This window comes from Meleagris gallopavo, chromosome 1 (genome assembly GCF_905368555.1).
Source record: "Meleagris gallopavo chromosome 1, MGAL_WU_HG_1.1, whole genome shotgun sequence".
NCBI classification, from domain to species: domain Eukaryota; kingdom Metazoa; phylum Chordata; class Aves; order Galliformes; family Phasianidae; genus Meleagris; species Meleagris gallopavo.
The window spans coordinates 50,544,275-50,561,505 of record NC_139404.1 but is presented as its reverse complement, the minus strand read 5'-3'; the positions used below and the strand labels follow the sequence as shown (position 1 = coordinate 50,561,505).

At 54.8% G+C, this 17,231-nt stretch overlaps 1 protein-coding gene across 1 annotated transcript; it reads left to right on the top strand.

Annotated features, from left to right (window-relative positions):
• Nucleotides 1–11,096: 11,096 nt before the first annotated feature.
• Nucleotides 11,097–17,231, top strand: CDC42EP1 (CDC42 effector protein 1). Its single transcript, XM_010711279.3, has 3 exons — nucleotides 11,097–11,413; nucleotides 13,612–14,403; nucleotides 15,068–17,231. Exons 2-3 carry the CDS (start codon nucleotides 13,968–13,970, stop codon nucleotides 15,862–15,864), a joined length of 1,233 nt encoding a protein of 410 aa, XP_010709581.2. The 5' UTR covers nucleotides 11,097–11,413; nucleotides 13,612–13,967; the 3' UTR covers nucleotides 15,865–17,231.

Genomic DNA, 17,231 nt, shown 5'->3' with positions numbered 1-17,231 from the left:
CAACTTCTCTTCTGAAATACGACTGCTTTCAGATCCCTACAGTTGAATGGGGTTAAATGGGGGTACCCGGTATGGCCTCCCTTGGTATGAATGGGAGGCTCTTTTGTTGGAAGGGTTCCAGAAATTGTATCCTGAACCTTCCAGATGTAGGGCCAGTTCTGGATGGAAGGGGGTTCAAGCAAAAGGAGAAAATGGGAGTGGTTGGGAAAAGCCCAGTGGAGGTCAAGAAAAAGTGCTCCAGCCCTAATTTTGGTCCCTGGTCCTCACCGATGTGTGCAGGTAGAGCTGGGTGTGGAGGCATCCCCAGGAAGTGTGACTGAGCCCTGACCCAGCACAGGGTTCCTCAGCTGGGAGCCTTCCTCCAGCCCAGCTCCAGCAGGCACAGCCACCCCAGGAGCAGGGCTGGAGCGCCCCAATGGGCACACAGAGGACTGCTCTCACCACTGCCATGTTCCTTCTTGCCCAACCCAGCCCCATGCCACTAGGACAAGGAGGGATCCAGGAGAGGTGAAAATTAACAAAGACAAAGCGTAGAACAAGCTGCAGGGATGAACCAAGCCTCCCACCCTAAAGGAGCTGTAGGTTTCACCCTGGACCCAAAGTCATAGAATCACAGAATTAAACATTTCTGTTGGAAGGGACCCTTAGAGGCCATCCAGTCCAACTCCCCTGCAGTGAACAGAGACACCCACAACTCTATCAGGGTGCCCAGGGCCCCTCCAGCCTGACCTTGGATGTCTCCAGGGATGGGGCATCCACCACCTGCGTGACCCAAACCTTTCTGTTTCTCCTACAGGGGCTGGTGGAAGCATTTCCTCTGGTCCCCACTGTGTTATTTACAGAGTTGAGCACAACCCCATCTAAGACAAGTTTTGAGACTCACTCCCAACATTTTCCTCTGTACATCACACAGCTTCACCACTTTTGCTGTTACACACCCAGTGAGCAAACACCAGGCACTTGCACATGCAAGGCCTCTGGCAAACACCGCCTCCTCTCGCATGGCATCTGTCCCACCTGCTGACACCTGGATGTTTTAATTCTCTGCTGACTCACCCATTCCCCCTGCTAGGGTTACCCCCCTTCGCACTGCCCCCTCCCTATGGATGCAGGTCCCCAGGCAGGACACGGCTCCATCCCCAGCCCTTACCTTCAGCCAGAGGCGCCCAGTTGCAAATGAGTGATCAAAAACAAGTAGGAGCAAGGCTGCCTGCAGGGAAGGGTTCTGACTCAAGCCCTGTCGATTTGTGCCTGCTAGTTATTCTCTTGCAAACATCCCAGGTCTCTCTCTCTCTCTCTCTCTCTCAAAAAGATTTCCTGAGTAGGATATTATGCGGTGATAGAAGATAAGATCTTCACCCCGTACAATAAAAGCCCCAAACAGCTTTGGTTTTTCTCATTCACCTAGACAGAAGCAAACTTAAGGAAGGCTCTCCTCTACCCGCCCTGACCCCACCGGCAATGGCTGCGGTGCTTTGTGACTCAGAGCATACGGAAATCAGACAGAAATTAGACAGACTGCTTCCCACATCAAGTGTTATCTGTCACATCGATTCTCAGAGCTGGGCAGGAGAATGTGAGTGTGAGAGCTCCAGACCACCCCAAAGGCCAACAGAGAGCTCCTGAGAGGAGGGAGATGTCCCATTCCATATTTTGGCCATGGAATGGAGGACAGTGGTGACGATCTCGCCCTTTGGAGGACAGCTGTGCCAGACAGCCCATTTTAAATCACAGAATCAGAATATCCTAAATCAGAAGGAACCCATAGGAATCATCGAGTCCCACAGGACAACCCAAAAATTAGACTAGTTTGTCCCAGTGTCACCATGCACTCACAGCCAGGTATCATGTTTCCACACTGGCTCTATCAGTAGTGCCAACTCCTGTGCTGATACGCTTGACTTCATACCAAGAATGCCACTGTGCACTCTGTTGCCTGGCTGGGTTGGTGGTTTCGTGTTTTGTTTTCTTTTTTTTTTTTTTTTTTTTTTTTTTCAAATCCTGACCAAAATAGTTGCATGGTTAATACTTTCCAAACACCATCAGCTCACACAGGAAACCTATGACAGGCCAGCAAACAGTGAGCCATGCAGTGTTTCCACCAAGAGAGGAAGGGCTTAGCATATATGGCCCACGACACTATGGGTCTTCTGTGAGGCCTACAAACCTGCCCAGAATCCTCCTACCTTACATGAGCTAATCGCAATGCCTTCAATAAAATACTTCTGGTTTTCATAGGATCATAAAATCACAGAATGGGATTTGTGAAGATTTACACCTTCCAATGATTTTTCAGGAGGGAGGTATGCTGAGATTCCAGCTGGTCTCCGTGGTTGAGTTCAGAGAGCTTGAAACCACCCCCCCTGAACCATCCCTCCCCGTATTGGCTGCCCAACACCACTCTGTGTCACAAAACCTCTCAACAATTTTGTTCCTCTGTGGAACAAATGCTCAGAAGATGTCGTGAAACAGAATTCTCGACTCCAGCATGGTCTGATCACTGTCTCACACCAGCTTAACTAACAGACGCAAAAACTAAAAAACACTTTTATTTTTCCTACTATCGCTCACAGAGCTCAGTGCTTACACCAACAGCCTGTGCAAAGGCTCTGACTGCTCATCTCCCCAACGCTTCTCTGGGCCACAACAGGACAGCAGCAGTTTCCTCTCTCCATGGCAGTGCTGATGTCTGCAGAAAAGGGGAACAAGGCCTTCATGGCAGGAAGGAAATGCACACATGTGTGTGGAGATAGGAAAACAACCGAATGCTTCCTTCAGTATTCCTCCCACTCACGCACACACCCATTGCCTGGGGCTAAAAGAGGGAGAAGCACGTTGGAGCTCTTTGGTTAGGTGTTGGCAACACACCTCCGTCCTCATCAAGGCATCCAGGTGTGTGGGGTGGCAAGTGAGAGCTGAATTAGAGCAGGCTCATGGGATTTAGTCACTAAGGTGGGCTTCTTCGCTCCAAAGCTGCCCCATGGCTAAGGGCCTCCATGCCAGCAGGCTGGGACTGCAACCCAACTGCATTTCAGCTGCAGCACACAGAAGCTCATTAAACCCACCCAGTTTCCCTCGGTGCTTTCCTTGCACGCTGAGGCTGCAGCCACAAGAGGTCAATGTGACCACATCAACCTCAGCCAGCTGGTGGGTGCTGCACGAAGCCCTTTGAACTCTAGGATAACAAACAGATACTGTTTTCCACCTCTGGGGAAATAACCCGGGTAAATTTTTACATAAGCCAACATGCACAACCCCAGTACTATTCTGAAAAATGGGGCTGAAAAATGACACCGTCCCCAGCTAGCATTCTGCAAACACTGTGCATTGAGAGCCTGCCACTTCTCCATGGTCTTCACGTCCCCACAAATGCTTCAGCCACTGCAGGCACATCTACTGCTGGTTTTGGTGGCACTCAGGTGATTTACACCAATCTCAGTCCTGCCCTGTTAGCAACAGATGGAAATGGGCTGTCTGTCCCTCCTGACCATCACTGCTCCTCCCTGGGGCACAAGGTCTGTCACAGGGAATGAGGTCTGCCACAAATACAGGCTGACTGAATTAAATGAGTAGCTGACCTGCAGCCAGGGGGCAAATGGGCCAAAAGGGCAGGGTCATCAATCTGTATTAGAAGTCAGACAGGGATGATGGCACTGTGCAGAACAGAAATCAATATGTCTATATAGCTCCGTAGCATCCACCTGCACTCCTGCACATACCAGTTATCTTCCCTCCACTCCACCTATGTCCTCCTCTAGACCTCAATCAGTGCTGGAGAGTCTCTTTCCATCTCTTTCAACCTATTTCCCAAAAGGTGAGCCAGCTGTCTACACTGAGCATGCTTCCACCATCTCATGTGAGCTCAAGTTTAGGATGGGGGTGAAGACAAACCAGAATACAAATCCCATCTTGTGTTGGCAGGGCAGCTGAAGTCGCTGGCACCGAGACAGTGAGAATTACAAGCAGCAGCTCGGATGCCATCATACAAACTGGCTGTGAATAGTTTGAATTCAGAAGAATAAAATATCTCCAAGAGATCAGACACTTCTCTGGGAGCTCTGCTCTGACCACTTCAAAAATACCCATGGTCCCCTGTGCAGCTTGGATTGAAAAGAAAGAAGGAGCATATCATGCAAATACCACTTTGATCATCTCCTCCTCTTCCCCAAGATGGTCAAGGTCCCAAGTGGCTCGTCCTTTAGTGAGGAACTGGAACAGGTTGCCCAGAGAGGTGGTGGATTCCCCATCACTGGAGACATCCAAGGTCAGCCTGGAGAGGCTCTGAACACCCTGATCGAGCTGTGGGTGTCCCTGTTCATTGCAGGGGATATGGACCAGATGGCCTTTAAGTGCCCTTTCCAACTCAAATTATACTATGATTCTCTCCTAAGTAGGGACATGAGCACATCCTGGGGTCTCCGGCATCCAGAGTCCCCAAAAGCAGCTGTCAGGCTGAGACTGGCCAGATATTGATGGAGGAGAGGCAGGAGGGCACTGCCATCCTAGGGGAAAGGACAGGATTCTTGTGCCAGAGAGGGAAGATGATGCCTGCCCAGGCCACCAGCAGGTATGTTCCTCTGGGCAACAATCTTTGCCCAGTGTTTGTCGAGCCTCCAAAAGTCCTCTGCTGCTACAGTAGCTGGGGACAGTGCATGGGATGCCAAAGTATATGAGAAAGCATGTTGTTTTTTCTCCATGCAATTCACTACCTTCAGCAGAAACTGCCGGAGGAGAGATCACTGTGCACCTGGCCTTGTGGTTCATGGTTTGCAACCAGCTTCCAGCTGGTTTCCAGCCTCAGGAATACCTGATTGCCCCAGGCAGAACAATGCAAGTGCAAGAGACAGGCATGCAGAGATATTAGAATTACAGAATCATGGAATGGCTTAGGTTGGAAGGGACCTTAAATTTCATTGAGTTCCAACCCAATGACCACCTAGTGACTGGGGTTTCTGTATGGCAGGACCAGGACAGGACTTTTCCTCCATGGCTGAAGAACAATCCTGTCCAGGGTGCAGAGAGGAAAAGAGCTGAGCTCCAGCTAAAGGGAGCCAAGTCTCCCTAGAGAGGGAAAAAAGCAGCAAAGTGCCACCCACACCTGTAACACTGCTGCAGAGCCATAGGGTGGCACCACCCCACCGTCCTAGCCCTTGGGGGAGTATGTGGCTGGGGAAGTGCCAGGGCCAAGCCCAAAAGCTTTGGGTCAGCGTGGCCTCATTTTGGAGCCCTTACAAAGGACATGGGGAGCTGTGCCCAATTCCTGCCACGCAGATCAGATCTTCTAGGGCTCCTTGCTCCTTTCTGCTGGGGCCCTTCCCAAGTCTCTCCACCCTGGAAATTCTGGACCCATACCAACTCCTGTGCTTTAAAGGTGCCATAACTCCCGTCTGCTCCCATTAGTGTTACCTATTGGGATGTGCTCTCCTGTGGTAGATAGCTAGAGGTGGGTCTGCACAGCCCACCCCTCAGCCCACATTTGGCACTAGCAAGGGCTAGCAAGGCGATCCAAAGCTGACAATCTGACAAAAGTGGTGCAGACCTGACCAAAGCCAGACTAGCTGAGTGCTGGAGGTAAAGGAGCGAGCACACCTGAAACCTTATTTCCTTCCACGTACCACCAGGGCTTCCATAGACAACCTGCAGGATGTGGCCCTAGGTGACACGGGAGGTTCTGCAGCCCTCTTGCGTGCTGAGTTCTGGAGCCATCCTGGTTAAATGCTGTGTTATGTGAACACTTCCCCTACGCATTTCTCCACACCTGGCATTCCCAAGGCCAACTCATATATATGGGATGCAGTAAGAGCCATGCCTCACTTCCTAGGGTGCCTGCTCCAGCTTGCCCCTCCTTGACCCAAACTCAGCAGCCTCAGCCTCTGTGGTCCAGGTGCTGGATGCCCACACACCCTGGGGTAGGGTTAGGGTTAGCCAAGGCTTCCTGCAGGGATGCAATCCTCAGCTCTCGCTGGAGCTTGCCCAAGAGCAAGGCACTTTCCAAGCCCTTTCCCTTTCTCGAGGGTCTGTGAGTCACATAAACAGGAAAAGCCTGGCTCTCCCCTCCCCCTCTCCAGCATGATGCAAGACCCCGCACTGGGTGGCTGGCCCCCACGGGAGAAGCTGCCACAGGCCCCTGACCTCCAGGCTATGCGTTTCCTGCAGCAGCTGAGAAGGGAGGTGAGGCCCCTTCTTCTAGATGCTGGGCTGGGCATAAGGGGGCTGCTGCAGGCCAGCCCAGGGAAGTAGAGGTCGTGGTGGTCCTCCTCCAGCAGTTTGAGGGATGCCAGATGTCCTGACAGAGGTAGGACCATCCCTGAGACCTATCAGAGGAGAGTGTGGCTGAAATGACAGGGTGAGCACAGCTCTCCAGCCTTAGCCCTGCAAACCCTTCTTTATCTCCTGGCACTTATTTCTGAAAGCTCTGCGGTCTTCCCTCCTAAAACCAAAGGCATCCACACCAGGCTGGGAGGGCGTGAGCAAAGCAAAGCCCAGAGCAGTTAACCCTCGGCTCTGGATGGCAACAATAACCCAGCTTTGCTGGACAAGAAGCAGATTTCCCATCCCCAGGTCGCCATCCATGCTTTCCCACCAGGCTCCGTGCCAGCCTCAGCAGAGGCAATGCGTGGTGCCTGCTCCTTACTGCATGGCCAGAGGCATGGAATGGCATCCCCAGCTTGAGTCTTCTCGCATGCCTCAGCGCTGATTTCCACTCTGCCCTGGAATGCGCCCGGCAGCAGCATGACAAACAAAAGCAGAGCCAGACTCTTTGGGGAGGAGGACGGGCCTGCTCCCCTCCTCCAGATCCCGCAGCAGCCCCACAGGCAGCAGATAGACAGACGGATGCCTGCCTTGGGGGAATGGGCAGGGACACCCCTATTTTTAGCTGCCTCTGCACCCCACCCCCTTCCTTCCGTGGACAAAAATATGCAAGCTGGATGGACAGGCAAAATCATTAGGATTAAAGAGCTGTCCAGGCCCCGTTTCCACCCACTCCCCTATCTTCCCTTGGAGCAGGGCAGGTTCCTCTTGTATGGTAATCCTCTCAATCCATGGATGAATTCTCTCTCCATCCCCATTCTTCTTTCCTATATCCCCACAATGCTGCCTTCTTTCCACGCATCATGCCCATCCCCATCCTCAAGCCCATTCCTCATCCCCAAACCTTGCTCCCTATCATCTCCATGGACATGCCACCCCTGGGGACCTGTTCCCTCCTCTCTTCCTTCATTCCTTTGAAATCCCACAGACATGCTCCCCCTCCTCAACCAGCAAAGGGACCACACTAGCAAAGGGCACACGGACCCACAGAAGCCCCTCTATGCAGAGAGCTGCTTCTTAATGCAGAGAGGAAAACTGATGTCTGAGCCCACCCCCAAGTCCCTCCTACACTTCCATAGGTTTTGAAAAGGAACTGGAGAATCAGGTGGTGGGAGATGTAATATCCATATTTATACAGATATTTGCATTGCCTTTCCCAGCACACGGAATCACAGAGGTGTTTCCAGGCTACATGCAGCTGTTCTAGGATTGCTTCTGCTTTATGCAACAACCCCCATCCCTCTCCCTACCGCGTCCGAAAGCACCCCTTCCCTCCCTTCTGTGCCAGAGTTTGCATCTCCATCTTCAACCCACAAAAGCCCCACGTCCACAAGCATGAGGAGAAGGCCATGGGCAAATGGAGGAAGAGGATGAAAACATTTGGAACAGGAGGAGATAGGAAGAGGCAAGGAGCAGAAGCCTGAGAACTTGTCCCTACCTCCTCCTGGGCTTTGGTAATCCCCAGGGCTTAACATTCCTGGCCCAGCTCCCCAGGAAGAAGCACCCACTCCTTTGCAAGCCCAACAGCAGGATGTGGTTGATCCTATTCTCTTGGTTTCCCCCTGTCCCAGAGCATAAACAGTGTCAAATCAGCTTTTCTCCCATGAGCACCATTCTGCTGTCTGCTTTCCATCCATGATGCAGCACAAGGATCCTTCTCCCAAGCATCATCACCAGACTGAGGGACTACTATCCCAAGGAGAAACCATGGGGTGATGGCAATGCGGTGTCCACAGAGCAGGTGTCAGAGCAGGGAAGCAAAAGGGAGATGCTAAAAGGTACTACACTGAATTCATCCATCACCCACCTTGGGATGTGCTACCATCCCAGCCTGCTCATCGCAACACCACGGTGAATGAACCTGGACCCACGATGGGATGCACATCCTCCTGGCCCCCCACTGCAGCAGGGACTGCCAGCAGCACCTTTCAGACCATGCAATATGCATCCTCACGGTTGCCGTGAGAAGAATGGAAACATCTGGAAGTCGCCCACAAACGAGCAGCACTCCCAGTTAATGAGGAAATATGAGCCGGGGAGCCTGGGCAGCAACAGGATATGGGCTGCTGGTGTGCGGAGCGGGAGCCCCTTCTTGCCTGCCCTCCCCTTCACAATCCTTCCCCAGGAAATTTCCAGGGATGGGGCTCAGGAAGAGGTATAGGCAAACAGGACTGGATGCCCCATCCCCAGGTTGGGGTGTTCCCACTACGTTCTTCCAAAGCAAAATGGAAGGAGAATCTTCAGGTCCTGAGAAAGTTCCTTTGCTGCCTCCTCCACCGCACTAGGACACCCCATGTCCCCGCAATCCCTCACTCCCTCCCTGTCATACCAGCAACACTTAAGCCCTGCAGTGCTCTGCCCCAAGGGAAGAGCATCAGGAGGAGAGGGGTCAATTTGCACAGCTCCAACTTTGATGTTACAGGAATCAAAGCAAACATCACCAGCACCCAGGGAAGCTGCAGGGCCACTCATCTGCTCAATGATAAGCTGGATAGCTGGTCTCTCTCCATCATGGCTAGACTGGTAGCGCTGCCTGGGGTGTTGCAGAGGGATGAAAGGCAGAAGTGACTCAGGGTAAATGAGGCAGCTGGGTGTCTGGGGCGATGGGGCTGGGAGGGGTCCAGCCATTAGCTAACGCCATGGGCACCCATGGGTTTTGCAGTGGCTCTGCAAGACCATCCAGACCCACTACATCTCTTGCAGAAACAAACAGGGGCACATGTACAGCAGAAGGAGAGGCTGGAAAGCAGGTTTATACAGATACACTTTCCAGGCAGCTCAATAGGCAAGGAGGAGGATTAGGGAGGAAACAGCCCAAGCCAGGGTATAGTGGGGCTATTCACATCACTTTGTGCCCAAAGGCTGGGATGAGGGCTGCTGAGTCCTGGAGTCAGCACATATCCTACAGGTCTCCAACACGCTTCAATGTCATCCCCAAAGGGACAGCTTGGCTGGCACAGACACAAAACCACAAGGTTCATAGAGCAGGAGAGGGGGCTTTCCTGGAAACAGAACACGGCCCAGTGTACAGAGATGCTCTGAGCACCGGCGAGGAAGAGAAGAAGAAGAAAGAGGAGGAGGGGGCGAGCCACAAAGAGCTGAGCATGGCCCCTGCCCCATCTGGAAGAGATTTGTTCTGCATTCCCCAGTGGAGTCAGCTGCCACTCCCCTCTACAGCCCCCGCTGCAGGGCACTGGGATGGGACCGGGGGCAGAGATGCCCTGGGAGATTGCAGAGGGAGAAGAGCTGAAGAAATGTCTTCTCCTGCCTCTTCCACCACCTGTCTGACTTCCTCTGGGTGGGACATCTGGGAAGAGGTGCCCACTGCAGCTCTGGCAAGTACGGAGGAAGTAGGTCATGGGTTCTTCTCCTTTCCCCACTGTTGGCATAGCTCAGCTGCTGTCACACCCGAGCTCCCATCACCCTCCAAGCTGCAGGCCCTCTAGATATACCCAAAAATTGGTATTTTGGGGGTATTTCAAGCCTTGTACTCATAATCAACATTGCATCTGGACTTCATGGAAGGCAGAAATTGCAACCATTCCATTTCACAGGGCAGAAGCCTGAGGCTGAGAGGCTGATTCTGTGCCAAAACCCTACAGCTGCCTCTAAGCAATGAGCGAGGCATCGAGCTGCTCTGCCCGCAGCCTCTGGGAAGTGGCATGAAGCCTATCTCCAGCAAAGAGCTTCCTCTCATTATTATAAGCAGCACACACTACAGACAAACATTGGATTATTCACTGGGAAGGATAATCCTCAAGAAGCAAAAGTGTCAGAAAAGTTTCAAGCCAGAGAAGTCTTTCCACCAGTAGTTGTGGTCCTAGGTGAGAAGCCATGGTCTCCTTCCTCCAGAAGCAGAGCTGGAGCTGAGCTGTACGGCCAACAACATGTTGCCCATCCTGCCCAAGGCCGCTTGAGTGAGAGGCCAGGCTCCATTTCAACATCTCTGCAGACATTTTGTCGTTCCTTAAGCTTCACCCCAACAAGTCCCATCTTGCCTTTACCAGCAGAGCCACCTCCCTTCTCCTCCACAGGCTGGGTGCAGTGCTGGTGCCTGGTCACACATCCCAGGAGAGCCACTGAGCCTCATCACTAGGCCATGGGGTCACCAAGAACACAAGCAACGCTATGTCCACCAGCGTTGAACCCCTTGGTGGCACTAGTAGGGCACTTCTGTCCTGTGACCATCAAGGGACAAAGCAGTGAATCGTGGACGGATGTGGTGTCCCATAGGTGGACAGAAACTCATGCCCCCTCCTCAAATACACCTAGTGCCACTTCCTCACATGTTGACACCAGCATAATGCTTGTCCCAATCCCATAACGCTTGTCCTGACCTCGTAATGCTTGTCCTGAAACCGTGATGCCTATATGACCCCCAGGGTCAGCCTGCAGGGAGGCTCTTAATCTGCCAGCGCTCACCCCAACATTGCCTGGAGGTCCCAGTGTGACCACACACCCACAGACTTGAGGTCTCTCTCCCCATTTGATTTGGGAGCTCTGTATCATGGGTGCTGGGGACTTCCCATCCAAAATGGTCTGGAATGACCCCATGTTATCACAAGGGCTTTCGCACACCTCAAGCAAACTCCTTTCCTTTGCCAGCCTTCTCCAAGCAGTTTAGCAGAGGCCTGGGCTTTCCCCTTCCCCCAAATTCACCCGGGGAAGCAGGCGGCAACCAATGCAAAAGGAAAGGAAATGGCACTGGGGAAGCAGGGCGGCGGGGGGGGTGGGGGGGGAAGGCAGAGAAGTTCCTGAAGTTTTCTGTCCTGGATAGTTGGAATAAATCTCATTTTCTCCGGTCTCCGTGCCGGGACGAGGATTGGCTCGGTGGTGCCGCAGCCCGCCCCCTCCTTCCCGCGTCCCCTCCCCGCCAGCTTCGCTCCCTCGCTCCCGTGGCACCGGGGCGTCAGGCACCCAAAGAGCAGCCTGGGGAGCCAAGCTTGGGGGGACGGGCGTGGGAAAAGGGGGGCACACCTCCCCTTCCCCGCTGGGACGCAGCTCTGGTTGCCCTCACAGTCAACTTGGAGGGAGGCACGGAGAGCGTCTCCCAACTTTTCGGCCGGAGGAAGAGACAAAAAAAGAGTGGCGAAAAAAAGAGGTATTAGTATACTAATTTTGGTATGGATGTGCGGAGAGATGGGGGGTGTATCGGAGGAGAAGGGAAGAGGTTTGTAAGAGGGAGAGTGAGGAGGTGGGAGAAGCAGGAGGGGTGGCAAAGCGATGGGGACGGGGAGGATGTGGAAAAAGAAAGGGAGAAGGCAGGAATGCGATGGGAAACTGGGAGGAGAGGAAGGAAGGGAAAGCGGGAGCAAAGAAAGGGAAGCAGAGAAATGAAGGGGAGCCAAGGATGGGGGAGAGCAGCAGAGCCCCCTCCTCATTGCTACCACTCTCACCCCAGGAAGCTTTAATTTGGGAGTTTGAGAGCACGAGAGAGAGTAGGGAGGGGATGGCTGGAAACGTCCCAGAGCGCCTGCTTGAAAAAACACCCTTGTTATAGGCAGAGATATAAATATATACATAACAGCAGGCAGCACAGAAGCTGGATTCGGGATCGTTCATCCACTCTTAGGCACTGCTCCAGGACTGTGGGAGAGCCCCAGCCCATTGCCCCCTTCCTGCCTGCATGGATCCCAAACCCCGTTTCTTCCAGTTTTCCCTGTCCCAGAACAAAGTGAGCGGCTGAGGGAGTCTCTGCCTCTCCTTCTCCTCCTCCTTTGGGAAGAGGGAGTTTTCGGCACTTGGGAAGGCTGGGAAAGGCTTCCCGGCCGCCCACAGCCATTTCCACCCTCATCCCCCTTGTTGAGACCACCCCAGACTTCTCCTCTCCCTCTCTGGAGCTTGTCCCCTTGGGGTGTGTGCGAGGAGAGGAGGAGGGGGAAGGAGGGGGGGAAGAGGGCTGCTTTCAGCAGCTCTAGCCAACAAGACATCTGGATTATTTTCCCCCCCTTGCTGGTTTCCGCTCTTCCCAGCGAGCGGAGCAGCTCTGGCCATTCCTGGCGGGTGGAAAACCAGTGGAAACCAGCCGAGCTCAGAGGGGACACAGAGCGGGAGGAGGAGGAGGAGGAGGCTCCCGGCCATTGAAGTGAGGGGGCTTCCCGCAGCAGGGAGCTGGGGAGGGGGAGGTGGACAGACGGACAGTCAGACAGCCAGTCAGCTGGACAAGGCTCCCATTGCCCAGTGGAGGAAAGGAGAGCATGGGTCAGCCTTTGCCCTGGGAATCATGAGTTCCTGCAACACTTGGGCAGAGGGAGGGCAGAGAGCCAAGGGTCCCCACTGGGGGTCCACAGACCTGGGAGAGGTGTTCTTCCCCTGCTCCCAGCTCCTGTGCCTTGTGGCAGAGGAACGTGTCCCCCCACCATCCTCCCACTCGAAAGCTTCCATGTGTCCCCCACTCTCAAGGCTTTGCACAGCCACAAGAGCCATGGGACTGGGGGTAGACAGCAAGCAATGCTGCCACTGTCCTAGTGTCCTCACCGGTGCCACCAAGGGAGGCAGCCAATGGTGGCTGCCTCCACGGGGGGAGGTGTGTTTTTCCTTTCCAGGCATTAACCCCTAGCAGATAAGAGGGGCCCCGGGTGAGCAAACAAGGCCAAGGCAAGGCGAAAACACATGTTCTGCCAGGAGGGCAGCCCAGTGCTCAGGGCTCTCTGGCACTTGCTCCAGGGTGACATGGGGACACAGCCAACAGGCAGAGGGCATTGCAGGGGGAGATTGATGAAGACACAACAATGGGGTGTGGGCAAGCAGGGGCTGAGTTGTGTGGGGTCTGTGCATCCGCCCTTGGCATCCTGACCACCACACACTGCTGGGGCCACACAGATCCCAGCATCCTCCTTGATATCCTGTTCCCTCAGAGGCCATGCAGCCCCACGGTCATTGCCCCAGCACTGCTGCCTCCAGCACCGCCTGCCTCCCCCCATGCTCAGCTGCTGCATTCTGCATTCACGCCCCAGCAAAGCACCTGGGGATCCAGCCAGGGGAGGACAAACAAACTAATACACAAATATTGCATTTTTCCCTCTCTGATCCTCCTCCTCCCTGAGAACTGTGCCATACCTCAGGCCTCACCCTCTCCTGAAGGGTTTGTCTGAGTAGCGAGAAGCAGGGGGAAGTGTCTCACCCTGTGGGGCAGGGCATAGGGAAGAAATCCTCAGCCAGGATTGCAATGGGCAGAGGGAAGGGCACATTCTTGGGGACACTTCCCCACAGCCATTCAGCCCTACTGCTCCCAGAAGGAAAGCCAGTGAGACTGGGAAAATTCTCTCCAAGGGCTTCACCTTTCTTCTTGTTCTGCAGTTCCTGGCACCCACCTGTGCACCAACTCCCAACATCAATCAGATCAGCTTCCAGCAGCATCTGAGGTGACCACAGACCCTCTTGGGGACACCTACTTGCCATGACCATCATCATCACTGGGTGAGAAAGTTTCCTGAAGAACTCATTCCTGCCAAGGCCACCAACTGCTGGGACATCCCCACACTGGGTGACTCCATGAGCGTAACGTAGAGCAGTGACGCGGGTGCAGCATTGCCGCCAGATCAAAACCAAGGCAAGGTGAATCGCCCCCCCTGGTGATGGGGATGTGACAGGCCATCCCGTTGCTGGAAACTGGTTTAGGGCTCTTTGGAAGGTGTGGAACAAGGAGGATCAAGATGAGCCTGGGGAAGCTGCCAGTGCTCAGCTGGGTGTCGGGCTCCCATGGCAAGCGGCGGCTGAAGTCGGAGCTGACGCCAGACATGATCAGCCCACCGCTGGGGGACTTTCGGCACACCATGCATGTGGGACGCGGCGGGGATGTCTTTGGGGATACCTCCTTCCTCAGCAACCATGGTGGGGCTGAGCCAGCCAAGGCCAACAACTTCTTTGCCCGCACACTTCGGCACGTCCGACGGACACCACAGAGAAGACGGGGCAGTGGGAGCCAGGCAGGAGCATCACCCGAACCCCCGGCCATCTCGCCCATCATCAAGAATGCTGTGTCACTGCCACAGCTCAATGAGACAGCATACGACAGCGATGGTGGTTTGACCAGCAAGTATTCCTTCAAGAGTGCCTCAAACAGACTCTCCAAAACTCACCAGACCTACGGTGAGTGCAAGCATGGGGGCGGTAGCTGATGCCCAGACACCCTTATGTCCCACTGTGGCAATGCCCATGCCGCAGCACAGCCATCTCCACCTCTGTACTGAAGCCCCCAGCTGTCCCAATCCCTTCATCTCCATGTGTCCCTCAAGGGTCTTCATCCCTCCCTTCCCTGCTGTTCACTCATCCCATCCCACTGGCCAGCATTCAGGAAGGCCCCATTTGGAAGGGCTGTGGGATGGGTGGATGGGACAGCTGGGAGACTCTTCTCTAGCCTCACAACACTGGGCTTTGACTCAGTTTTTTTCCAGAGGCTAAGGCCGAAGATTTCAGGAGGGTCTGGGTGCCTGTGGCAACCAAGGGACATGGTTGGGCTCAGAGGGAAAGGCAAGCTAAGGCAATGCTGCCATCTCCTGGTCCCACCCACCCGGCTGCATTCCCACCGGCCTTTTACTATGCTTGCTGCCCACCAGGAGACCAAAGCCCTGGGTTTTGGAGATAGCACCCCTGGGCTGCAGTAGTGTGATGCCACTGGGCCCTGTAAGGGAGGTAACTTGGCCAGTGCCACCAACCTCTGCTGGCATCAGCATTCCTTGTCCCATGGCCATGTAGGCTTTGTCCCACCATGGTACCCTGGCTGCACTCACCAGCCATCACTTCTACTTTGCAGGGCTGGAGTCTGGGTTTTGCACCATCCCTCGTGTCCCTCGCCTGGAAAAGGCCCAGGAGAGCACCCTCTCTGGGGAAGAAGAGATGGATCGCTCAGACTCCCTGCTCTCCTTCCGCCTAGACCTGGGGCCCTCCCTCATGAGCGAGCTCCTCCAGGCAATGAGCTTCTCAGAAACCAATGGGAATCAGGTAGCAGAGGATGGCCAAGACCCACCTGGCAGCTGTGTGCTCCCACACAGTGAGGGAACCAAGGATGGAGTCCCTCCAGGACCAGACACATCCCACGGAGAGCTGAAGGCAAAACCCAGCTTCTGGGACCACTCTGGGCAGGCCGGCTCACTTCTGGGACTGTCCATCCGTGCCAATGGAGAGGCACATGCCATTGAGCAGCCCAGAGAGGACCCAGCACAGGCCTCGGGGCCAGTGGCAGTGCCCGGAGGGACCCTATGGCAGGGGCACTGGAACGACTGCTCCATTGAGGCAGGAGAGTTCGAGCGGGCGGCCCAGGTCCTGGCTCACCATTATGGGGGGACAAGCACCCCACGCAGCTCAGAGAAGGGTGAGGGTGCCCGGCAAGTCTGGACACGGGCTGCCTGGGAGAGCCCCAGCAGCAACTCGTGGCAGCCGCAAGTGACAGCAGCCAGACGGTCCCCAGAGGACACCTGGGACCAAGGAGAGGAGGAGGACGAGGAGGACGAGCTCCCCAGCCTGCAAGAGGGGTATGTTGGCACCCGGGGGGGCCGCAGCAATTCTTTTGAGTATGCCGACGAGGAGGAGGATGATGAAGTCAAGGTATGAATGGCCATCCCACCATCACGGCTCCACTTCCAAAGACATCAGTGCTGTGGTTATCACTCTCCTTCTTATCCCCCACCTCTGGTGGCAGACCCAGCAGGCAACTTCCTGGCCTTCACCTTAGGGCAGTGGAGTGCAAGGCGGGCAGGAGGGGGCCCCATTTCCTGCAGGGCCCCCAGGTCTGGCAAGGTGCTGCAGGGATGGGTGAGGGCTGTGCACTGCACTGTGCCAAGCTACAGCCCTTCTCCTTCCCTATTAGATGCCAAACAAACATTCCCATGTGCCAAAGAAACGCTCAAGCCCCTTCCCATCCCAACCCACATCCCCCCACAAGCAAACGATTTGCTCAGGAAAGGAAGCGATAGTGACTGGCAGGGATCAAAGAGAGCCCACAGACACTGAGCTTGATCCCTGATGCAAAATCCTGCCCTGAGAAGACAGGGATGACCATGGAGGTGTCAGTGGCTGCACCAGGCACCCAGCCAGCATTCCTCTCAAGGGACCTTCCCCTTGCCTCCTGCTACTGAACATCACTGAGGAAGTCTCCTTCTCCTTGCAGGGAGTCTCCTTGCAGCAGGGAAGGGGAGAGGAGAAACTTTGTGGTTTGCCAGAGGTGAGACTGTCTGGGCACTAAATACTGCCCTAAAAACTCGCTTTCCCTTCAACCCACCTCACAACAAGGAGACTCCCTCTCTGCAGCCATTATGCCCCACCCTCGTCCCTCTACCCATCCCCCCCCACACACACCCCTCTTTGCAGAGCGCCTTGTCCCAAGGACACGCACGGAGGATGCTCAGTGCCCCTCTCTGAGCATCCTCGGGTGATGCAGCCACCCTAGGACAAGCGGCCTCCATGCTGCCTAGCACAGAAGCGGCTTTGTGCTGTGGCTTGTGGAGCCAAGATGTTCGGGGGCTGAGGTCACCAGAGGGACCCTCACAGCACCCTCCTTGTTCTCCGGGACGGATGGGGGTGTACAGTGGGGGAAGATGCCATTGGGCTGTGCTCCTACGTGGCTCACCCGCCGCCCAGTCCTTTTGCTGAATAAAGAGGCTCTAGCGTGCGCGTGCTATACGTGGGAGCCAGGCAGTCATTGCAAGCAGGTTAAGGGCAAGCCCTCCTCCCTCAGCCCCCCCAGAGCAGTGCCAACACATTCTCAGCTCCAACCACCAGCACTCAGCAGGGCCATGCAGGCTCAGCATCCAGCCTGTGCTATGGAGATGGCTCTCAGGATGAGCTCCCCCTGTTCTCTGCTTCTTGGACTGTGGCACAAGCTCCAGACCAAAGACCTACATCTGTGAAACAGCCTTTCTTCCTCCACTCTGTACCCCGTGCACTTATTATTGTCCTTATTAAAGCAGTTTTGATACTAA

Coding starts and splice junctions, on each gene's coding strand:
- CDC42EP1 (XM_010711279.3), top strand. CDS start 13,968: ATGAGCCTGGGGAAGCTGCCAGTGCTCAGCTGGGTGTCGGGCTCCCAT. Junction 14,404..15,067: donor CAAAACTCACCAGACCTACG/GTGAGTGCAAGC, acceptor TCTACTTTGCAG/GGCTGGAGTCTGGGTTTTGC.